This window comes from Synchiropus splendidus, chromosome 18 (assembly GCF_027744825.2).
Source record: "Synchiropus splendidus isolate RoL2022-P1 chromosome 18, RoL_Sspl_1.0, whole genome shotgun sequence".
Classification (NCBI taxonomy): domain Eukaryota; kingdom Metazoa; phylum Chordata; class Actinopteri; order Syngnathiformes; family Callionymidae; genus Synchiropus; species Synchiropus splendidus.
This window is the reverse complement of record NC_071351.1, coordinates 11,889,606-11,914,871: the sequence shown is the minus strand read 5'-3', so window position 1 is coordinate 11,914,871 and position 25,266 is coordinate 11,889,606. Positions and strand designations below refer to the sequence as shown.

The window sequence follows — 25,266 nt, the reverse complement described above, 5'->3', positions numbered from 1 at the left end:
ATAGAGATCTCGCGAGTTTTCGCACAGAAACACGTTCTCATTTTTATTCTTATTTTTTCATTTTTTTTTCAAATAACACCAGGTCGCGGCTTTTGTACCTTTTCAAAAGAACTTTCAGTGAATTAGGGCAGACGGTGTCACTAGTCAGATTTCCGCACAAAAATATTTTAATACCTATTTGCTGTCTTTCCCACATATTTAAGATTCAAAAGATTTAAAATCCAGCAAGCATGCTAACCATGAAATAAACGAAAACATGGGATTTAAAACTACTTTTATTTCATGAACGCAAAGTTTAAATAGATATATTGTTTAGCCGCAAGATGGCAACATTGGACAGGTTAAACTTTTACTTCCTCATGCTTTAAAATGACTCATGACTGTAATATTAAAACACAAATGCAAATTATTGACAGAATAAAGGTAATAAAAAGCATACTCATACTTTACGCATATTTTAATGAACTGTCAGTGATTGCTTTGTGCTCACCTCCAAGATCCTTGCACACATACAAAGTCCTTATCCTCCCTCCATGCTGGCTCTCAACACTGCCTTCTCCTACTTGTGGCATTCTAAACATGGGTTTGCTCCACTTATTTGGCAGCAATCTTCAGACAGCTGTTCCCCTCTTCCATCCAGGCACATATTAGTGACTGGCCTTGTTGCACATGTGGCCAAGAGATGTCATTGCCTTGTCTCTCAATGCTGATCAATTTCAGTAGCTCCGCCCACCTCTTATCTGTTTAAAGTGAGAAAGATGGGATTAACTCACATTTGAGTCCATTTGATCACCTCAGGGCAAAAATAAAAACATCCTTATCATATACTAAACAGATCACATCGTGATTTGTGTACTTGGTTTGTGTCGGACTGAACAGCTAGATGCGAATGCATTTGAGTTTGTGTCGGGGGCCATTTATTGAACTGCATGTCAAGGCTTGAGCAGGTTATGCATCACTCTGCAGTTCTTTGCTGATAAGAACTGCAGATAATAAAGTTTAAATTAAGCAAGAGAAATATAGAAGCAGATGCTGGATGTATCCGATGAACAACATGAACCAACGTGTAGGCTGAATTGCACTTTAGGTAGAGTATCACTCAGTGGTTGTCACTTTTACAGCCTTATTTCTGGAGTCTAAAGATCACAAAGCTGGCATCTAAATAATCTCAACAGAACCTCAACAACTACTACAATGAGATGTGTGTGAGTGTGTAACCTCAAGTGTGTGTTTGATGTGGTGCCCAAGAGGGAAGAGAGGCGAGGAAGAACCTGGCAGCCTTACAACACTTTACATGAGGAAAATGAGGGTGAATGCTTGAGAGGGTGGGAAAGGGAACGCAGGAACACGATGAAGGTGAGCTACTGTTCCACAGAAAGGTCCCGCCCACTTCAAAACTCTGCCAAGATGGGCATATTTCACCGATGAGACACCACCGTGCTCTATCAGCACGTCCCTGCCGTTTGGCCTTCAGCGTGGAGACGAAGAATGAAAGAAGGTTTCACTGCCACTGAAACACACTTGACTTCAATGCACAGATAAAACCACTGGAGCCGCACAGATGTGAGCGCTGACTAAACTCCTGCCCCGACAGGCAGCTGGACGCTGCAGTGACAGACAGGATGTTGAGCCCACTTTCATCAGCCAAAGGCTTTGATTTCTCGCCTTGCGTCTTCACTCGGCTCCAGCTTTTGAAATATCTCCGCTGTGATGGGGCCTGTCATTATTTCCAACCCACAGAACAAAGATTGGGGTCGACAAACCGACCAAATCCTGCTTTTACACCCCTGAACACACCATATTTTGACCATCAATCCATCTGCTAATTTTATCTCGGAGATTAACTGCCACTCCAAGGAGCTTCTCATTCTTCATCAGGGAGACAGAAGAGTTGTCTTCCACTTGCAGATTCCGTGGCAACATTTCATAAGGTAACATCTGGTTGTGGATGTGATGGGCGGCTCTTGTCCCCCAGCTGGCTTCGGCCCAAAATCTGCATCCTGGCTTATGTGTACCCACTTGCCCAGACAGCATGCCTTTGCTTCCGACCTGTCTGGCACTTTCACTGCATCCTCTTTTGGATGCAGCGGCATCATCTGCAAATGATTGTTCAGTTCAAAGCATCTTATGAAGCCTCACCAGATCTTTATATATATTTCAATGAGTTTCATTCATTTCATTCCATGCGCCTGATGTTGTGCAGTATACCAGGTTGTTGTGTAATCCAAAAGTGTTGCTTCCACAAAATAGTTTGAGCCTTTCTCACTCAAGTTTGAAGAATAAGTAAAAACCTGGCAAGAATGAACCTGAGTCACCTGCAGGACTTCAGTACAAGAGTAGCTGTTTGAAGGTGTGTTCTGGCCATGACTGGTGGTGGAGTCAGGACTGCAGACTGCATGCTCCCGGACATGTCCAGCTCTAATTTACCACACACAATCATGCCTGTTTGTGCATCACTCCTTTGTCTTCAGATTCAAAGACAACCCATTTCCTCCCCAACTACAGCTGAAAAACCTGCAATATATTTAAACTAGGGGTGGGATTTGATTAAAAATAATAACATAGTTAATAAGACAATTTGTGGTTAATTCATAGTTTAATGGTATAAGAATATTTGCCACAAGAAGCCACATTTTTCAATTTAAAAGAATTTGGTATATTACTGAATCAATTATGGACCCATTCATACATTTAAACAAGAAAATATTGTTTATTTTGCATCAGTTTGACAGTAAATCACGATGGCTATATTCAAGTTTTTATATCGCCTTATTTAAACTAAAGCTCTTTTCATGTCTTGAAAATATTTGTATAAGAATTTCAATTGTATAAGAATTTCAAGTACATTCAGAGTAGTGGAAACCTTGGTCATTGTGTAGCGAAAAACCTCCCTGAACAAAAGCTAACAGATGCTTTTGTTTGCTTTTGTTCAGGGATTCCTCCATGTTTGTTGTTGCTGTTATCATCCTAGCTGCCACGTGTCTTGTGCATCAGTGGACCAGGAACTCCTGCACTTACAAAGGTTCCCTGTTGTCTAGAGAGCAAACTGTAAAATTAAATTAAATTAAATTAAATTATTTTTGTTGTAGTTAATTAATTGTAATAAAGTTGTAATAATTATGTTTACCAATTGCGGACGGACGGCAAGGCTTATTTTTCATCTGCCAGGCAGAGAACTGCAGTGGGTCAGAAGAGTGCTGCAATATGATACAGGCATAAAGAGGTAGGAATTATGATCAAACGGTCCTGACAGAAATGCATTATCTTGCATTTAAAGGAGCTCTTACGCTGCAGATATGCTAATATAGGACGGGGAATTGAGAGTTAAGGCTCCTGGCCATCTCTTCTGGCAGCTCCGCCTCACCGTCATCAACCTTGCTTGCAGTTTGTTTCTATTCTTTGTCACAACTCCTACCCAGGATCACCAGCCTGAACTCACCATTGACCCCTCCTGTCTGTAACGTTCAAGTTTTCGGCATTACAAACCAATCAGGATGAGTCCACAGGAATACATATGAGAATTAAGAGCTCAGTGAAATATTCACTGTCTTCTGAAACTCGACTTCCCTGTAATTGTATCAAATGCAAGCCGCATTGAATCAGTGCTGCTCTGATGAAAAAGCACAAAGTGCTCCAAAGACAGTCAAGTGTACAATTAGCTAATGCAGCCGGGCGGTCCTTTTGGGGCCCGACCAATTCTGCAGAGAAGGAGGTTGTGATGACTCCGCGCTTTCTTTTCACAGTTCTGGCAGGACGCGAGGTTTTTGGTCTTCAAGGGCAAAACGCAAAAAGATGCGACCAAACACTTGGGCGAGTCCTCGCCACTGAAAATGCCTTTATCTCATTCAGACCTTTGCTTTTCTTCCAGATATCGAGGAGAGAAGCCTCCGAAAATGTTGCACGAAAAGTGCACAATTATTAGACATTTATGAGCTATGAAAATACTTCGACCCAATTGAAATAAGTTACAGGCTTTATTGTGTTCAGGGTTCAATGAGAGTGTAAAATTATGAAAAGCATGCTCTGGTTCTTCATCCTCAGACCTTATCCACACCTTCATCTGTCCTCACTCTTCACTGTCTGTGGTTTGTCCTTAGTCTTCGCTTCAACTTGAAGACCAGCAGAGTGTTTCCTAAATACCTAATAAGTCAGAGCACTTATGTTCTTTTGCATAGTGATGCTTTTATTTGGAGACTTCATCTTTCTGGTCTGGAAATCAGTCATGCTATCGTACCGGAAACAACCAAGACCCACACACCATTGAGCACAGTTTGCATAGAAAAACAGCAACTGGAGACTGCACCTCAACACCTGGAACCAACGCCCATCACCACACTTGTGTAGCACCAGTGGATGAGAGGAAGTGTTTGTTCGATGTGGTACATCAGGGTTTAGAATGAAAGAAAAGACCTTGTGTGGTGTGATGGAGAGGACAGTCTGAGTGAGAGTTGGCAGTGCGACTCTCCAACAGGATCAACTCTTCATCGGTCAGACAGGAAAAAGGTTTGCAGCATTTTGTTGCCTCACTTTGCGGTGGTCCCTTTTATTTAGATGCTCCCTGCCTTGCAGGAACCAAGTGACCTTGTCCTCTAAGGCGTCAGTGAAATATAATCAAGGTCTGCGAAAGGCCCCTGTGGCCGACTTGACGCACATTACATGCATTTAAAAGTTGGATTCATGGTAAATGTTGAGTTAGATTAGGGGTTTTGAAGGATATTTCACAGGCAGTGAGTCAGCCAGCTCGACCGAGAAAGCAGGCCCGATTTCTCATGGTGCAAAACCCAAGCATCACTTACACAATGGTCAACATGCAAACACCTTTATTTCTTTCAATTCAATAAGATCATGGTTGATTCTGAATCTATATCTAAATCAATGGACACAAACTTTCATCATACAACAACGCATTTTACTCAGTTTTAAAGTGAAAACTTATCTCTTCAAAGAGCAAAGAAGAACAATGCCTCATGGTGGAAAACGTACTGCAATTTGATTGTGTGGGACAAATACTTGACTTTTAAACAAAGTACAGGCATAAATTACGACCCTTCACTGTGTATAAATGTAGGATTTTTGGAGGACGACCAGTTTCACTTAAATACATATGACATAAATCAAATGAAAGTGAAGAAGTCTGGAATATAAAATGGGTTTCGCGTTGATGTTGAAACCATCGTCGGTCGAAGTTTGATCGTGGCGTCCATCTGCAGTGGCGTGGTCGAGGGCGTCTCACAGCGGGCTCATTTCTTAATGGAATCTGCGGCACGCTTGCCAAGGGCTGAGATGGGAATGAGAGCAATTTATCTGACAAACGGCTGCTCTGTAAATTGTGTACTCTTCGTGAACGGACAGGAGCAGATGAATACAGCCGAGTCACAACCAGCTCAGCTGTAAATTGTGGTGACTCTGCATGAGTTAGCAAATGAAGATCTTACATAACCTGCTAATAGTACTATGAACCTTTTTCTTGGTGTTGAGGGGATTGGATTCAAATTCAGCCGCTCCACTTCACAGGGCTATAATGGCTCCCCAATAGTAGACCCTCTTTATGACAAGTGTGGTTCACCAGTTACAACGGTTAGAAAATTATTTTACTTCCCGTTTAATATCTGTAACTGAAGGAAAAGCTTCTACAGATTAAGACAAGCTGTTGTTCTAGTGTGAAGATGTTCCCTATTCTTCTGAAAATTTTCAAGAATCCCACTGAAATGAGGACGTGAATCTTCATGTCAGAGGACACATGTAAAAGTGACGTCCCTCAGCGCTTACTCCGAAACCACAAATACTCGAAATTGGGCCTGCAGGTGAATAGGAATGACTTCTTCTTCAGTGTTTGTTTGATGCTTTATGTCGCCAAAATGTGAAATATTTGACTTCTTCAAGAGAATATGAATATGAAAGCAACGAAAACTCGCATTGAAGTTCGCAACATTCCAGCTGAATGCGCTGAGATAGAAACCAGGTGTGAGAGCGCTGATCCTGTTTGGACTTGAAGGCACAAAGCAGAAGGGCATCTGGCAAGATGTCAGAAGGCTAAACATGGTGTGACTGCGCTCTCCCTCAGCAGCCGTCTGACTGTACTGCTGCACCAAAATGTCCCTTGTCCCTTCTCTCTTTAACAATAATGACAAGACCATTTAAACAGCCATCCCTTCGTGTTCAGCCTCTAATCAAAAAGTAGAGATGCTGTTCAGCTTTGCTCACCATTGTTTAATGCTCGAAAACATCATGATGTCAGATTCAAGGTGAAGAAAACAAAGTGCAAATGAGGTCTGGATGGATGCGAGGTACAGTGAGGAATGTTGCGGCAAGAATACTTGCAAAATCTCTCCCTGTAGAGCGCAGCAATTGAGAGCTGAATAGTCTCTTGGAGCTGTGCATTATAGATGCAGCGTGTATTGAGCTGTATCACTTTCAAAAACGCTCTCGGGTTCAGGGTTGTACTCTGCCCCCTGAAGCAGTTCAGTGATAAACATGGGTGCAGCATTGCAGCTGCTTCCCGCTGAAGTTTGCATCCAATTTGGCTGCCGGTGTTGAAGCTCATGTTACGTTCCTTTCTTTCCAGTGACACACGAATGGATGCCAGGCAACTGGCTCCAGCTGTAGCAAGTTCCTCTATCTAAGCCATTAACTCGTGCCCAAGTATCACTTATCAAAATAGATGACTGTCACAGATTCCATGTCTGTCATGGCTGCTGGTTGACCAACTTGAGTTTTTAATGTCAAGCGTGATGGTGCTGACAACCATTAATAATGCCTCTTCTGGCCTGTGTTTTAAATAGATGCGGTTATTTTATTCCTGCTGCGCACTGCAAAAAATGTTCACAGTTGATTGTATTTCATGAAGTTGGAGCTCATCCACTTATCTTCATGTTCCGAGGGTGTTGAGGCACGTGCATCACCACCCTCCATTGATGCCTTTCAGTTGGCCAGCTTTCTACCCAACCATCTTCATAACAGGCAGGAAATAGCAGGGAAAGTTTGAGGGCCCAAGTAAAGACAAAGACGAGCAGCTGTCTCACTCAAAATCAGAACCTGTTTCTTTCTCGAATTTTGTGTACGAGTCATTGTGTGTCATTTATAGATCCTAAAAATACATTGACTACTAAATATTACATTGAAAGTAATTTGTTATAAGTATGTGAGTAAGTACGGTACCTGGTTTTAATATAAGGTAAAGATGAATTAATTCATATTTATTTCAATTTTACATCAATTCTTTCACCATCAACTTGATCTGATGGATTGAAAAGGAGCAGCGAGAATAGCCTTTCTGACCCTTATTTGTATTTTATTTTCCTACCAAAGTTTAGGTGTCTCTTATGAAAGTCCATTTTTATTTCCAGAGTCAAATGAGTAAATTTAAGTGAAGATTGTTGTACAGTTGGAGCATAAATGCTGATCACTTTAACATTTTGACTGTGTTGTTACACTTCCATGACAATTTTTTATGACTTCAGAAGATTTCTGAATGCATAACTCTCATTCAGTCAGTGCTCCTCACTGCTTGCTTTCTTTAGTGATGCGGCAGTGGCCATAAAATGCCTCCTCTGAGGCTTGGTAGGTTACCACACGACCCTCTTGGAACTTCGCTTTCAGCGTCGCAGCGAAGAGAATATGTGCCTCTGCCTTCATTTCCTGGGGCTTCTCTATTGTGCCATTAAAAAGGCACAGCATATAAAGCTTTAAACAAGACATTTTTTTCCTTTATATTGCTCAGTAAATGGGTGGGAAAACAAATCTATGTGAAACGTAAATGGGGAGGGGCAAAATCTAGTATCGAAAGAAAAAGGCAATATCATTTGAAATAAAAACATGAATAAAAATATTGATTTGACTCAAATGTATACAGAAAATAAAGAAGAAAGTAAATTATTGAGAGCACAGGTCGACTAATTTCTCCATCCTCCACGTCAGCCATGCATCAAGAAGCCTGTCATTTTCCAGAAATAGAAGGGTAGTTAAAATTACAGCTTTTGAGGAGTGGAAATTCACTGTCTGTTTCAGTTGTAGCAACCCTGAACCATCCATATGGAAACGTTTATAGGTTTAAGTACCAGAAAAAAGGGGCTCCTTAATGATACATGACATAGCGTGCACCCAGCATCCCTGGAGCAGCTGTGGAGTTGAATAAGCATGCTGTCATTCGGGGAGATGATGCGTCGGAGGTGTGGCACATTTGTGGAAATTGAACTCTGCTTGATGCTTCTGAGGGTCATGAGATCGCTTTGGAGACGATAAGCTGCTACAGCAAAAAACAATAAACTTTCAGTGTAATGACATTTAAATAACCAAAATGGAAGGTACAAGAATAAGAGGTTGATTTAGTGGGTACTTTCAAATGGAAATAAAAGGAGGAAGTTGGAGGAAAGAGGTTTTTTTTTAAAAAAAAAAAGAATGAAAAGTAATTCGCTGTACACGAATAAATGAAATATTCTTCATGAAGAAACAGACGTAACTGTGAAGAACATTTTAAAATTATTTATTAAACGGATTATATATAAAGCAATGGACTGAAGAGAATAAAGAGAAAAACACTTCTGTACTGTCAAACAATTGCACTTCAATATACAAAATTCAAAATATACCTAGTTGCAAATAACGTTAATCAGTTCACTATAATAAAAAGGTAATTTTAGATTCATAAATAATAATTAAATTCTAATTTATTCAATAAATAATTAAAGGTCAAGAAAGGTTCAGTCTACAATTATGTTCATTAAAATTAAAATTTAGTGTGATCATACTATGATGTTCCAATATATATATATATATATATATATATATATATATATATATATATATATATATATATATATATATATATATATATATATTTTTTTTTTTAAGCTCGGAACTTAAATTGCCTGTGTTTGATGGAACATTTTTAATAGACGGACTGTCATTGTAGCATCCGGAACGTACCACTGACGTGACATATTGATTATTCTTCTGAGTACATTTCGTGATAACGACGAGGTATTTTTGTGTATAACACTATGTTTAATGTTACGTCACGTTGTATCTGTTGAATTGATTTTTCTGTTTGCTTCTCACGGGGCCAAATGGTATTGAATGACCAAAGTGCCAGAAGTGTGGTGATGGAGTTACAGGTAGGTTACAATCACAAATGATTTATGAATTATAAATAATTTGTGGTTCATCTATCATAAATTATGATGGATGATAAAGCATATAATTGGCCCGGTGCTGTGCTTTTCCTCTCCAACAGGGGGCGGTATTGGACAGTATCTTCAGGCAGACACCCCTGCTGGCGACCCCTCTCCCCCACCGGCACCTCACTTGTGGGATCAGAAATTCAGATTGCATGCAAATCCTGGAGCGTCACGGGGAGCGTGTGTGTGTGTGTGTGCGTGTGAAGAGGGGGTGAGAGAAGAAGTGCCGTTGCATTCCTAAAGAGAGATCTGCCCCTTCCTCCTCCTTCCTCTCTGCTCTTCCAGCCGGCGGCGGCAGTCAGGGACACTTCACCCGGGCATAGATGCGGGGAGCTGGGCAGTGCACTCGTCGCTAGTGGGAAGTAGAAGTTGCAGCCCGGAGCTCCATTTAAACTCAGTGTAGTTTGGAATTAACTTGGGGAAGTTTGTTGGTCATGGGTTCACAGCGGACACTAGGCGCCGGCCGGACAGCGTTGCTCCTGGCGGGTCTGCTCGCGGCGTTATGGTCGCCCTGCTCAGCGAGCTGCCCGGAGAAAGACCTGGAGGACCGCGAAGAGGAGGCCAACATCGTCCTGACCGGCACCGTGGACGAAATTATTAACATGGACCCGGTGCACAACACCTACTCCTGCAAGGTGAGAGGGACTCCTGGGGGGTTTCCGAGAGCGAACTTTCCGCGTTGCTTGGATGATGTACACCTGCTTCGAGGTGGCCGCCTCGGTTCTGATTCCAGGCTGTAGCTCTAAAGTAAGACTTAAGTATGAAGTTTCTCTCTTTAAAATGACTTATTTGATGTTTCATCCGCAATGACCCCATTTTGACCCCTACTTCATGGACTTTCCTGTTACACTCATGGGTCATTTGAGTATTTACATCTTAAAAGGCTGTTGTAAATTTGTATTTACATTGAAAAAAAATGAGTGTATGTTAATAATATTAATATGTGAATCAGAAGAGACTATCATGTTTAAATGACAGCTCAGAACTTAAAAATATGTGACTTAACTTCTGTATTTTTTAGGAGAGAGGGTGTGATTTAGGAATTATAAAACATCCTTCACCACATGGTTTGCAGTGAAAGAGGAAAGGGCGTAACTACTGTACTATTACTGCGGATGAGAGTGTCTGCAGGTGCTGAATTGCTCTTTTTACTGTTTTTCTCACATAAGCAACCGGTGGCTTGAATGTGTGCATATGTGCAGTGACTCCTTTGCAATACAAATGTCTTGAACAGCACAGAAGAAGACACAATGTCTACTCAACCTGAGCCATTCACGTTGAACACGTGTCAAACTCAAGGCCCCGGGGCCCAATCCAGACCGCAAAGTCATATCATGTGGCAGGCAAGAGGTTTAAGAGCGCCTCCCTTACATTCAATTCTGCAATAAACCCACAGCATGTGGGGATAAGTGTTTGTGGTTCAAGAGGATGTTTTTCAGGCCGAAGATTCTTCCACAAACGCCCCAAAACAAAACTGATGAAGGAAGGGAATTTGATGAGTCACAGTTGCGGGGATGCATTTTTGATTCACAATACAGAAACACAATGCAAGGATGCTGACTGGCAACCATTTGCCTAGTCATTCCACCTTTCTTGATGGCTGGAGCATCAAACCAAGGGCTTGTTCGCCTCATTGAGATGCAAGGGATTTGAGCTTTTTAAGTACCAAGTACTATTTTTAGAAAATGATTGAAATGGTGAAATGAAACTCCAACCAGTCAGGAAGCTGCTCATTTAATATGAGATACAGTAATACTACTAATCTGATCTATAATATGACTCACTGGCACATTACTCAACTGAACCTTTATTGTCTTTGAACAAGCACAAGTGAGTCAGGAGACAATGGAGGGAATCACCTCTGTCTGCTTCCGGGGGTTTTGAACCAACACCTTGTTGGGCTCTGGGTATCGCCCAAGTTCTGATCATGCTCTGAAATGCACTATTTCACAACATTATTATGTGTTTTTTATATATATGTGTGCCTTAAATAAACAGCAGATTTGACCCACTTGAGATTCAGGTGATATGCTCCGAGGTTTCCCCCTGAGAATGAGAGACTAATGGTTATAATAAATCTGAATTAAAATCCTGTTGAATCAAACACGAGTGCTCCGTCGTCACACGCCTAACCCACGTCATCTTCCTCACTCCAGCGACTTGGAAACACTTTCTGGTTCCCAAATGAGAGTCTCTAATCTTCTCCCCTGACTCACTGGAGACAGGAAGCAAGTGGGTGCTGAGGAAAAGAACAGCGAGTGAGCTGACCAAACAAGACGTGTTTATTTTGACAGATTACAGAGCGGTTTGCCACTACTCCCATTATGGTGCAATGGTTCAGGAATGAATGAATTGTCCAAATGTCACGGGACTTTGGAAAGTGGAATTTTTTTTTTGACTGGGTGAAAAGTTTGAGTTACAAATCAAGTAAAGGGGGATTCCAAATAATTGTTTGGACATATAACTTCTGACACAACTCTTTTTTTTTTTGTTTACATTGGTTGCACTGAATTATGCAAGAAAATAATCATTCAATATTCATAAATATTTGTAGATTGTGCGCTATGCTCTCAGTTATTTCAAGTTTATACCCATTGAAGTGGAACAACATAGCAAAAATATGTTGTACTTTAGTGAATGAGCTTAAGTGCGCAGTAAGCCGGTAAATCAAAAACAATGTTTTGACATACAGTATAGTCTAGCAACGACTGTTGAAGCTATTTGCTACATTTTATTTGGATAAAAGTGCTTTTAGAATGATGTTTTATTGTGCTGTTTCAGGAAATATGGGGCTGCTATACATTCATTTGATTTGCCTTCATAGCCTGCATCCATCTTGGCTCCTGAGTGAAAGTGTCATGACTTTGTCTCCAGGTTCGAGTGTGGCGCTATTTGAAGGGGAAAACCACCATTGATCGAGAAATCCTCCTGGACGGTGGGAACAAAGTGATGATAGGCGGCTTTGGCAACCCGAGCATCTGCGACAATCGAGTGGCAACAGGCGACACTCGCATCTTCTTCTTGAACCCGGCGCCTGAGTTCATGGGGCCGGAGCACAAAAACGAACTCATGCTCAACTCAAGTTTGATGAGGATTACGCTGCGCAACCTGGAGGACGTGGAACACTGCGTGGAAGGTAAGGAGAACTTGACGTCTGTGCCCGCATTATTTAGCTGTTTCCACCTCACCTGTTCTCGCCATCAAGCTGGTTTGTGAATGTGATGCCTCTGCAGGTTTGGTGCATTTAGTCCGTCAGAAAAACATGCTTTGATCACTCTAATACAGCGAACAGGAATATGCTGTTATTACTCGTCGCTACTTTCCTGATCATGTCCTAGCCTCTAGGCCGAGTTAATCACTGCAAACCAGATTCTCATCCTCCAGTTGCTGCTGTAATGACATACCCTCAGGCTCCCTAAACTCCAAAGTTTCCCAGAAGTCTGTTCAAACCATGACACCTGAGTCAGCGCAGGAGCTTTGTTGCCATGGAGAAGCTCCAACTTAGTGTAGCCTTGACGTGGGTGTGTCTGAAAAACACCTGAACAACAGCAGCTAAGTGGTTAAAGGGTGATTCCCGACCTTTGCTCTTTCTTACTTGGGCATTTTATTAAGTCAGAGGTGAAACAGCTTAACACTTAGCATCCACATTACATGTGTCACACCAGCTTTATTGTGGGGGCACACTGGTTCCCACACTCTTTAAACAATCTGGTTTTAAGAGTGCTACTGTGTTAGTCACATGTGCTTTTACATGAACAGTTGCATCAAATACAAGGGTGAAAAATAAAATCAAATTTAAACCAAAATATCAACATAGTGAAATCAAAGTGGCATGTTAAACCTAGTAAAAAGCCTAAAGGATATTCACCATTAAGGTCGGTCTGAATTGCACTTAAGCATTTAAACCTAAGAAACGAAACAGTATTACTCAGTCATGTATTTAGGGGCAATTTTGTGGATTATTAAGTGAATAGATTTTAAGTGCATTTTAAGTCAGACAGACTAACAATTTTGTGTATTTTAATAGTAATATAAAATACTAAGGTTTAAAAAGTATACTCACTTTTGTCTCACACTTGACAGAAAAATCGTATTTCTATACTGCTTCTATTTCATTTGATAATTATGGCCTGGTCTGCTGTGTCTTGGGATTAATAAAATACAGATATTCTCTGTATTTATGACAGTTAATCATACATTTTTATTTGGCATTTACAGTGGCATTTGATGTGTTAAAGTAGTAACAATATTTTCATGCTTTTCAGCAATTATGGACTACATTTAAGAGATGGATTACGGTTACATTTTTTGGGGACAAAAATCCATTAAGCTGAATGAGGAAGATTTTATCGCAATATACATGAGGCATGTACATGAAGACAGACAACATGAAACATGCTTTTCCCCTCAGTTAACACGAGATCATTAAGAGTTGATTCCCCACTGTCATTTGTAGTCGAGAAAAAGATTTGTCAGCCTCTTATCACAAATCATACATCCATGACTAATGAATCTCCGCCTTCACCGTGACTGCGAGACTGGAGCCTCCCCCCTCTGCCCCTGAAGCTCACTGCTGTTTAACTTTTACTGGTGCTTGACAACGTTGGCATCCGTTCAACGTTTCAATCCAACGCTCTGTGCGATCGGGAGCACCAGGGGATGTGAATCAGAGCATGTATCACATTGCCCGCAGGCTCTCTGTATCAGAGACGCCGGCGCTACTTTGTGGCTCTCAACAGATACGGTGGCAGGATGTTCCAGGAGATGGAAGCTTGTTTGCAGTGTTAAGTTGCATTTGGCACTCAAATAAAACTTCTTCTGTTTGTCTGTCCGGGCACGAAATACTGCACCCCTAACCTTTTTATTCTGCTTCCTTTTCTTCTTCTTGGACTGCTGTTGTGGAACGAAGAGTTTTTTGGCTTGAACAAAAGCACTGCCTATTCCCTTATTTTAAGGAGCTTTGCTTGAGAAAGAGCTTGCTTCAACTGTTTGGTGTGACAAAAGAATTACATCACAGATTTGTTTGAATTTTACCATATCACATAATGAGCATTTTAACTTTAATTTGGTGAGTCAAGTCCGACGCTGTGGGATGTTCGCAGCGGGACAAGACTCTACCTGCCGCAGCACTCATCATACCCTTGTCTGCTTTCCCCTCATTCTTGACATTTCGATAGCTAGGATAGACACAGGAATGCCTGGCAGAGAACAAGGTGGAAGTGCTTTTAGGCAGAAGAAAAAAAGCTTTGTTAGTTGCAGTTTTAGAAGAATAGAGAAACAAAAGATGGCAAATGCTGGGGATTTTTGTTTCGGCTTTATGTTTAATGTGGCTTCAATAATATTTCTTTGTTGAAGGAAGTGAGGTTGAATAGTTTGGGGTCATGTGGCTCTTGGTCTTTGTCTCTTCGAGTTTGCTAAGAAGATACATTATCAGTGGGTACTTGAAGAAGGCATGCAGGAGAATGTTTCTGATGCTGTAGTGTTTCTCGCAGTGATAACATGCTGTCTACCCTAAAAACCTTTATTTAGCCAAATGATTTCGAGTGATTTTGTTTGCCAGTTGAGCGCGTCATCTGTTGCTGTGCATTATGGGACAGGTGTGAGTGGTGGCATTGCTTGTTATTGACAATTATTCTCTTGCACAATGCATAAATATGCACAATGAAATGATCATATCTCTTTCATCTTCAAATTTTGGTCTGTTGAACTACAGCACAATGTAAGTGGAAATCTTGTTCTAAGTGAATCAAATTCAGAGCTGTGTTGTACAGAGCGAGAACCCAAAAGTGCCATTGTTGACATCACTGGGGGTAGATCCTGACTGTGCACCATTATTAAAAAACAGCTCTTCAGCTTCAGTATCAGAGAAGTAATGCAGATCCATTGCATGACTAGGGAGTGTGGTGAAAGGGTTAAATAAAGTTGTGATGATTTTCCTTTTGGCTAGCATCTAGCGCAAAGGTGGGGGTTGTAGCTTTTTTTTGGGAGGGGGAAAGGAAGCTCTCTTGATGGAGAAGTGTTGAGTGTAAAGAGATCTTATCCATCTTTTCCTTTTTATCAGCTGCTTTTGTTTTAGCCTTTTGATGGCTTGATGCAAGCTTCCCCCGGGGCCACTGACAACAACCAGCAACCAAAGACTTTTTTTGTCTGTTCTACTTCCCCTGTTTTAGTCTGTATTTGAAGACAGGCTCGAAAGTTAGGGGCCCGCTCTTGCAGTCATTTTCCACAGTCTATTCTGAATTGAATCCTATAACCGCGAATGTGTCCATATCAGCGTTTTAAGTGCTCGATTTGCATCATGCGTTTTTATGATGCTTGTGCATCAGTCTGGAGGCTCAATGCCTAAGAGCTTCGGATGGCTTGCTGAGAACGAGATGGGGGTCCTGATTTAGCAGCATGTGGCCTTGCTTAATGATGGCCAACCAGACAGTGCTGTGGAATGCTGGTCAGAGTGGGTGGGATGTGTAATTACTGTTTGAGCCCACCACCCCCCCGCCCCCAGCTCTCTTGAAAATCCGTTTTTCCCACTGACAGTGCAAGAAGGTGACCTGAAATCGACTGACATTCCTAACCTGCACCAGCTACCTGTTGACCTTCTCCTTCCTCACCTTGATATGTGAGAAGATAATGAAGGAGCGATAAGGCGGGGAATGGAGAGGAGGGAACACGTTGCGTTTTAGCCTTGTATCCTCTTGTAATTCTTCATACCACACATGACAGTCATTGATAGCATGACCGACCTCATTTTAAATTGCAATACAATTTACCCACCTAACAGATTAATGATTTTAAAATAGATCTAGATCAAAATAATAATGACTTTAACCCTGTCCACTCTCTTATATTGGCTTTGACCAGCATACGAGGGCTGTGACTGCATTGGTGACAGTGCGTGTGGATGGATGTTGTTTTTGGGCCACAAGGCAAAGCAATGAAATAGACAATGTTGTTTACGTTTGAAGTCTCAACTTGGAAAAATGTACTCTCAGATTCCATTTGCTTTGTTAAGGGCTTCTAAAACAATGTCACCGTTACAGTGTGTTTTTGTCTGCCCCCGTTATGTCAGTGTAATTACATACTGCAGTTTTATGTGTGTGAGAAAGCTCCCAAGCTGCGCTCAGGTGATGAACTGAACCTGAGGGGTCTACAGCCCCTCCGTGTCTGCACAGGCAGACTTTTGTCTCGCTGGAGTCATGAGAAGTGAAGACTGACTTTCAGGATTGGGCTTTTCTCAGGGTCTTTGAATGGATTAAGGTATTTTCGTAGCAAGAGTTAATTCGCTGACATTGAGTGGAGTCTCCAAAGGTGAATCCTTAAAGCACTGCATGGCTTTGTTTGTGCTGAAATGAACAGTTCGGGGAATGAATTGGTGGGGAGGCAACAGAGACTTGTGGAAACATGGTGCCGGTTGCCAACTTGTGCACCGTCTCCTCAGATATTTTAGGTTTTAATTAAATTGCTGGAGTGGGGTGTCTTGCTGGCATAGTAATAAAGGCCTCCGGAATGAAAAAGCCATGAAAGATGGAAACGACACACAAGAGGAACAGTCCGCTTACCCACAGTCTTTTCACCTCTGCTTGAATTCCAATCTCAAAGCAAGCTTATCAACGTGCAGGAAACATTCATGGATGCCACTGACTGAGCATCAAGCCCTCGACATGTCTGGACAGACTACATGCATGTCAGATGCTAACATGCACTCAGTCAACCTGTCACAACACACCGTATGCGTGTGGAAAAAAATGTGTTTAAGATGACTTCACATCTTGACTGAGTGATGTGAGACTCAAAATTAGTTTGAATTTATTGATCACTGTAACTCTCTCTCTGATTATGGCAACTTTTATAGATGCAACTTTTATAGAAGATATATGTTGAAACCGAACATGACCCTCCTTGTAACAGCTATTTTGAAGTTTAATGCTAAATATTTGAGCAAGATGAACTGACCTTGGTCCTGTTTCTTCTCAAGTGCAAAGTACCTTCAAGTGTCTTGTTTGAAGAACAAAGTCTAGTTCCCTTGTAAATTGCTTGCGAGCTGCGGTCGAAGCAAACCTCTCAACCGGATCAGCCTGACAGTCTTTTTGAAGTTTAAAAGATGAGAATATGTTAAACTCGCTGGTGTCAGTGTCTGAGTCAAACTTTTCTGTGTTGAAGAACGGGGCCAGAAGAGCCGCCAAGAGAGACGCTGGGCAGGGACTTGGGTGTACAGTGACCCGGAAAACATCCCTTTTCTGTTCCAGACATAAAGAACTTAGAGCCGATTTGGGCTCCCTCCGGGGAACTGGATCAGTGACAAATTCTTGCTCTGGGACCGGGTTGTCTGAAGCTGGGCAGCTGCTGTGACAAGTGCAGCTTCTTACTGTCAACCAGCCAGAAACATCGGGTTTAGAGAAAGGGGGTTTGGTTCGGCAGCAGATGGATTAATAAGACCACATCTTTTGTATTTAGGTCGGCTCTGTTGCTACCACAGAGCAGTTCAACTCAGGAGACAGCTATTGATGAAGGTATTTATAGCTGGTGTATCATCTCTTCAGAAGTATTTGCTTATCAACTTTTCGCAATGGCTTCTTCTCTTTACTTGACATTTGCAGCGGGTGTTAAATATTCTCCGTTTTCTGGACTTTCCTGAGTGTCAGTGTCGAGCAAGCTCACTAATGCCCAGTGTGAGCACTGAAGAATCAAATAAAAAAACCGGTGAACTTGAGTCACATGACTTGGAGTCAGACTCCGGTCACTGAATTGGTGACTTTACATTCAACTCTAAAGAGGCTTGCAACTCAAAACATTACGTCACATTACCATTCTGGTACCTTTTCATCAGTTTTTGACAAATCTATGTGATCACAGTGACCTTTATTTTTATTCGGGAACAGCCCACAACATGATTTGAAAGGACAATGGCAATAGCAGCTTGTCTTTTATTAATGCAGAGAAAGCACGGGCGCTTGGAGCAAAACAAAGTAGTGCCCTTCTAAAGGTTAATTGCATTCTGGATGTAGGCTCAAGAACCACTGACCCAAAACTGGTCAAATTGGCTGATCATGTTTCCCAGTGGTCTCGTGGTCAGCGCCTGTTGCGTACCACTGCACATTTCAAACTCATTAACACTGTGCTTTTTACTTAGTTACTGGTGTTAAGTTAGAAGGGTGTGAATATCTTTAGAATCTGGCAACACAGCTGTGATCGAAGGAGGCCGTGTTCCCAGTGCACAGCAATCTCGTAACTGAACAGGAAACAATGCAGCCTTAACAGTAGTGGTCCCACGTGAAGAAACAAATCAAAGGATGTTCATGTTGTCTCCCTGTTATTCAACCCATCAGTTGTCTGCATGACTTTCTTTCTGCCCCCGCCACCCCTTTTCATCCCTCTGTTGATGTGTTGTCATGTTAAAAACAGCCTCTTTTATTTCCTTCTGTGTTGGCGGGACATTTTATTGCCCTCTCTGCTTTCAAATGTCAGTCAAGTTATTGGTGATTTAATCTCACAAATATCTGCCTGTCATCATGTGCACCTCCATCTCACTGGTGGGTAACTGGATAGAGCTGTAGCAAGAGCAGGACGAATCGGTGACCCATCGTGTATAGCATTTCATGTCTTCACTGCTTTGTGCAGACACATTTTTGTCTGTTTTTTTTCCTGGCAAGTGTGAGTGGCACTTCAGTCTGTATTTGTGGCTAAATATCTCTCCTGACTGACCTTTTCACTCTTGAAATGCCCATTTTTTGTCTGTGCAGGGCATATGGAGGTCTCATAGTATAATCTTAAGTTAATCTTACATACATCAGTGTGGTTTGTTTCTCTCCCATTAAAGTGTGAATACTTTCAGTTTTATTTTTTTTTCCCATACTGTCACAATCTTTATTTATTTAATTTATTTTATATAACAACCTTTATGTTCTGATCCATATACTGTATATAGTGTATGGATATCAAAGTTACTTTACATCCTTTGGCAACACTTGACATATGTAGCGCTTATGCTTCACATGTAAAAACCTTGCAGTATAAGAAACATCATGAGCCGGGGAAAGCAATACACAGGCAGGAAATGGTGTGAAATATCCGACCTTGGTCATGAAGATCCCACTGGAGTGTTTCACATCTGGATCCAGCAGCAGCGTATGGTTGCACAATATATTGAGCTGTGGTGTTTTCAAGACAGAGCAGAACGCTATTTTGAGGGATGGACTTTTAATATTCTCATGTCCGGGGTAATGTCAGAGCAAATTTAATGTGTTTTTTCATGACATTTTCATTGAGAGGGATACATTTTCTGAAACAAGCTTGTGTTTGATTTGTGCTCGAACATTTGTTGAGTGATGTTGGAGATAAATAAAGACTGCGCTGCATGTTTTCAGAACGTTCACTTTAAAGTTGCATAGTAGCCATATATCCAACCCTTTTGATTTTCTATGGTTTTGTTGATTATGAAGCAAAAATGTCTCCGTTTGTGCATTATTTTATTTTGGAAAAGTACGATTTTAATACTGGCATTGCATGGGTTTAATTGAAAACTGAGCCAAAATGAACTTCAGAATGGTCGACGAGTCATAAAAAAACTTGTGGAAACTTTCAAATCTATTGCATCATGCTTCTCTGAAATTCAGCGGCACCTTTTCAAATACTGTTTTATCGCTTGATATGCCTCAAGATGACAGCGCTTGTTGGAAATAAACCCTTCCACCTCCTTCCCCTGGAGGTCGAGTGTCTGCTTCTAGTCAGACTAAGTCTGTCAGCCTCAACTCTGCTGTTGTTTTAGCCAACAATGACAAGGACGTGACAGCTTTCAGAGACAAACAGAGATAGCTTGCAAAGGATGTCTCACTCAGTTGACCATATATGCACACACACACACACACACATACAGGCTGAGACTTTAGTTGCCCAACACCTCAGCTGAAGTTCACTTTATTTTACCCTGTGTGAGTTCAAGTTTGCCATTTTTTGGCGACTGGATTTTCTGTAATATCAGATTTTCACCCAATGAATGCAAATCAAACTGTGTTGAAAAGCCACCAAAGATCTAACTGAATACCTATGAGGGAGCTTTTGGCATTTTCCACCAGAAACACGGAGTCTCTGTGAGCGCTGGCTGGAGGGCACAACTTGTGGAACAGACTGTTGCGAGCGGTGTGCCCCGATTGGCTTCTATCCCCTCCCACTCTCACACAAATCCCCTCATATTACCCAGACACTATTGTCTTCTTATCCGGGCGCGCTGTCAGACATTATGATACATTCTTATATTTTGTTTCCAAGACGGCGACAACAAAAGAGGGCAACCGTTTCTACCTGAAGGGCCTGAGCAGGAGTTTTGATATTTACTGGATAAAAGAGGTTGAGTAGGCGCTTAAATAGTGTGAGGTTGCTTTATCACCTCATATTTTTTAATCGATGCCCACATTATAATAAATTCGCTTTCTTCGAGGGCAATCAAATATAATGTATGAATTAGATAATCTTGTTACATTTTTTTGGGTCTTAAAAAAACGGTTGAGGAACAAAAAAATACTGTGAGTAAAGCTCTTATTAAGTGTTGTGATGCAACATTTACATTTTCACTTATTATCCTTTACTTTTTGAATAATGAGCAAATACTTTTGGCCCTAAATGTGATACTTTGAATTTAAAAAAGTCACATCAATGTAGAAATATCAGTAAATAAAACATAATGAAATAATTCAAAATTAAAAGCGGAATAAACTGATTTGAAGGCTAACAAGAGACAGATAGAAACCATTTCAGCAAGCCATTGTGTCTCACTGCGGCGTAAACATCAGTCCGACTTCTTCCTTTCCCCTCAAGACCATTCCAGGTCGGCAGGTTTAGGGTCTTCAGTTATCCTCACCGGAGGCTAAAGGAAATATGAATGAGGGGGTAAACCAGGGGCCAGGCTTGTTCACAGCTTTCCCAGAAACCTTTGTCACATTCCTGAAGAGATGTTAATGGCCTGGAATGGTATTAATGAATAACTTTGAATGGCATGTTGTAAAAGTCAAAAGGGCGGTGCTTTAATACCTCCAGCGCACATATGCAAGGGCCGACGAGAGGGGATCCGTCATCGTAATAGGCATGTAGGTACGTGGATGATCCTTATGACTGAAGTACTCTGGAGCCTCTCCATTCGACTGACACTGAGCAACCGCCTGGTCTCTCTCGTCTCTCACATACAGGATCCTAGCCATGCAGCTCAAATGAATATTGACGATCAGAACTATCTCTCTTTTCCATTTGCAACACAGGCAAATTTGTTCCCCAATTGGAGTCTTTGGGGAAATGGAGTGTGTGGCTCTGCACTGGGTGCAAATTGAACTTGCCGGTTTAAATGCCGTCAGAATGTTGATCAGCTCTGATTTACATCAAAACAATAGTTGGAGGAAAGAGGCGATTTCTCTTCTCTTTATTTCCCTACTTGAACCTCCGATCCCTCTTTCTTGTTCCCTCAGCACTTTCTGTGTTGCTGCCAACATTCCCGTCATCCCTTATTGTGTTTATTGGAAAATGGCTGTCTTGAGAGATATAAAGGATGAAGAGAGGCTCCTCAACACTAGACTAAACTGAATAGCTCTGGACTTCATCTGAGCTCATAAGGTCATTCCCCTCTTCGTAATGAACTCCACTCGGGACTTTGCTTACACTCACAAGCACACACACATGCTTGTGTCCACCATTGAAAAGCGACATCTCCTCTTGGCTGCTCTTCACCATGACATGCATTTGCTCTGATTTTGCGTTTTCACTTGGACTAACACACACACACTTCCCACTTGTTTGATTCCTGCTACACACCTGTCTTCATACATCTGATTTCACGACATTTTAAAGACAAATTTAAAGACAAAACAACCTTTACATTGTCCTACTCCTGACCCACTCGTTCACTGTATGTTGCTTGTAAAATCTGTAGGCATCCAATGTAATATTGCTCTACACTGTTACCACTCACTGTACCAGCAATTCCTTGAAGTGCTTCAAATAATCTGATTGAAGTAGTCCATTATGAGTGAGATAAATGGTGTAATCTCATAAAGGTGTAAGTTTTTTTTTTTTTTTGCATGACCTGAGCTTGACTGGTATTTGATCACGTATTGCCGGGTGATTATCCATTCCATGCACGGAATAGTTTTCCCAACTGGACTGTTAAGATGTGCAAGATTTTTTTTCTCTTTAATGAGCACCTAGAAATTGCCATTTTTCTCTTTGTTTTTCTGACACACAATATATGTGAAGTTGTTTTATCAAATATCAGTATAAAAAATCATTTTGGAAAAATACATGATGACAATTGGTATATTGAATATGATGCATTTATAGTATTTCAAATGAAAAATGGTCTTTTTTTTTAAAGCGTTGTGAGTTTCTGGTGTTCTATGAGGTAGAAAAGAGTGTAAATCATAGTAAGTGTGTCTCAGTTGACTTCCAGTATTACTGTATATTGTGATCCATTTTGGAACCTTACATAAGCACACTGGGGGACACCAGTCATCGGCCCTTCGCAGAGCACATGAGATGTGCTGGTGTGGATCAGCCATTGAACCCATGAGCTTCATGGATGTGGTAAATGGCAACATGAAGAGAATGGGTGTGACCAAGGTGGATGAGCAAGATAGGCTAAAGTGGAGGAGGCTGACTGAGTGGGGCAACACCCCATGTAAGTCTGAAAAGAGCAAACAACATTTTCAGATGTTGTTTGCCCAGACATTTTTCCAGATGTGCATTTCTTGGGAAGTGGGAATGTCGGTCTTGGATGAATTTATTTTGTTTCTTTAAGAGTCAAAAATGGGCCTTTTCTGAGTTAATAAAAGTAGAACTGTTTTTATTTCATTTAAAATGATGAATGCACCTGTAAGTGGGTATGTTTGTGCTCTTGAATAACAAAGGAGAACCAGAATAGCTTGACTTTTAACTTTGCAAAGCACGAGTCTTTTTTTTTTTTCCTTGTGCTGGCTTCAGCAACAAACTTTTGAGAGATATTGTTCCAGCCATCCATCATCTGCCATTCAGTAATGAGTCGCATAATTACAGTAATAAAGATTTGGGGAAAAGATAAACGGCTTGTAGACTGAGAAATTAAGATGTATTTTGCTTTGCTCTTGAACTGAAACACAGAGATGTAATAATTGATCTGCTTGCTTTCGGCAAAGAATTCAGTCAAGTTAAAGATTTCCGTACGTCAAGTCATTTGTTTCCATCTGCCCTAAGATGTCAAATGCCACCTCACAGTCGTAACCTCAAGTTCATGGGGGGAAATGGGATCTAGGAGACGGACCATGACGGATCAGAAGAATGGAGCTTGTTCATTTAAGCATGGAGGGAGATCTAAAAGAAAAAGAGGGAACCTTGCAGCAAACACATATTTAACAATGTTCGGTTAAAAACAGTTGAGTTACAGTGAAACAGTGAACTCACATTGAGTGTAATCTTGTGTCATTTTGTATGATAATTTTTGCATGAACAATCTGGTAAATTAGGGCAGAAATAACTGAACAGCACACTGGAAAACCTGTGCATTCATCCAGGCATCCTCCATTCTGGCCCTTCTGGGTGCTGATGGCATCCCATATCGCTGGATTATTCACGGGGATTTCATTCTCAATGAGGTGAAATCATTTCTCTTTGTTGAGTCGAGCCCATTCAGAAGTCACTCTCAGTACTTGTGCGGCTCCTTTTTGTTCCGCTTCTCTTTGTTGGCCGGCGTGGCAGAGTAACCTGACCTCGGATGTGACATGCGTCTGACTTCAAGCGGGGGTTCTGGAAGAAATTACTTTTCTCCAGCTTGTTTGGATGCACAAAGATTCTCGATGAGGCACAATCGATGTGTTGAAATTCTGAAAGTTGTCGCCAGTATATAACGGACACAGCATTTGGTGGTCAACTTTAAGAATGATCAAAGGAATTTAATAGTTTTAAAAACAAATTACTGAGCTTTAGAAATATGTCATGAAAGCATCTTTAAAAAAGATGGTAGAGTAATCCTATTTTATATGAGGTATGAGAAGAATGATTAAATCCAAAAATGTGTGTGCCATTTATTACAAACTGAAAATTAAAAGGCAGTGTGGAACCTGTGTTGTTTATCCTGAATCGTGCTCTGTTTATCTTTGGGAGGAATCTAAGAGATGAATTGTCCCACTGAGCACTAGTTCCCAAATTCTTCCCTGATCCAGAGGGAAGCACTGAGAGAGACAGTTTCATATAGGCTCTCTCCAGGCTTGGCGGCCTGACTAGTTTTGGTCCTGAGGGTCTCTTGATGTACTTGTGTGGCCTTTCACTTCAGTGGTTGATGTTGTACTTGCAAAAAAATAAATGTTTGAACTGGGGTTTTAGCTCAATATTTGGAGTAAAACTGTTGCACCAAGGTCTGTGTGTGTGTTTACTGAATCACGTCACGCACACAAATCTTTCTTACAAACCTGGCCATCCGTCAGGACTCTCTTCCTGACCCTCCCGTGTCATCTGCAAACATTGTTAACAGACCTGCTGCAATGACACTTCCCGAATGAGTCTTGTCGGAGCCCTGCTCAGGTCGTGTTCAGCCATTCATATGACTTTGGTTGAACAGTGGCCAAGCACAAACATCCACTTCATTTTTCCATTCCAGATTTATCCACTTTCTTCAGGCTGGGAGGGTCTTGTTCTACTCTATTGCACACAGAGGGCCAAAGTGTGAGAGGAAGCATGAGAATAGATGGTGGTTGCAGCGCAGAGCTACATTTGGACTGCGATCGGGGGTCTTCTGCTGTTTGGCCTGCCCCTTTGTCTCCTTAATGACCCGGCAGCGTAAAGTTAGCCGCCCTATTCAGAGAACGTTAAGGGTCATTTTACCTGACGATGGCTATTTCCCCTTGACCTGGGGGAAGGGAACGGTTTTGTGAGAAAGTAGCGGCCCTCTGTTTTAACCGGTAGCTTCTTTGCAAAAAGAAAGTTTTGGTGTGCAAGATCATCCATCTTTTATTGTTTCTAAATTAAGCTACCTCCTTATATATAGATATGAATATTTATGTGAAATATTTTGAGGGAAAAGGTACCCACATTTTAGTGCCTTCATGTGACCCTCCACAAGCTTATATCCTGCGACAGGTATTAA

At 41.4% G+C, this 25,266-nt stretch overlaps 1 protein-coding gene across 3 annotated transcripts in view; it reads left to right on the top strand.

Moving 5' to 3' along the window:
- Positions 1-8,943: 8,943 nt before the first annotated feature.
- The window catches only part of agrn (agrin), a 194,681-nt gene continuing 178,358 nt past the window's right edge, over positions 8,944-25,266 (top strand). For 2 of the 3 annotated variants that reach the window (XM_053849446.1, XM_053849444.1), the window contains exons 1-3: positions 8,945-9,113; positions 9,233-9,811; positions 12,051-12,312. In XM_053849446.1, coding sequence (XP_053705421.1) covers positions 9,611-9,811; positions 12,051-12,312 — 463 coding nt within the window. In that variant the 5' untranslated portion in view covers positions 8,945-9,113; positions 9,233-9,610. Of the gene's footprint in view, positions 9,114-9,232; positions 9,812-12,050; positions 12,313-25,266 lie in introns of all 3 variants that reach the window. The other variant, XM_053849443.1, reaches the window with a different exon arrangement.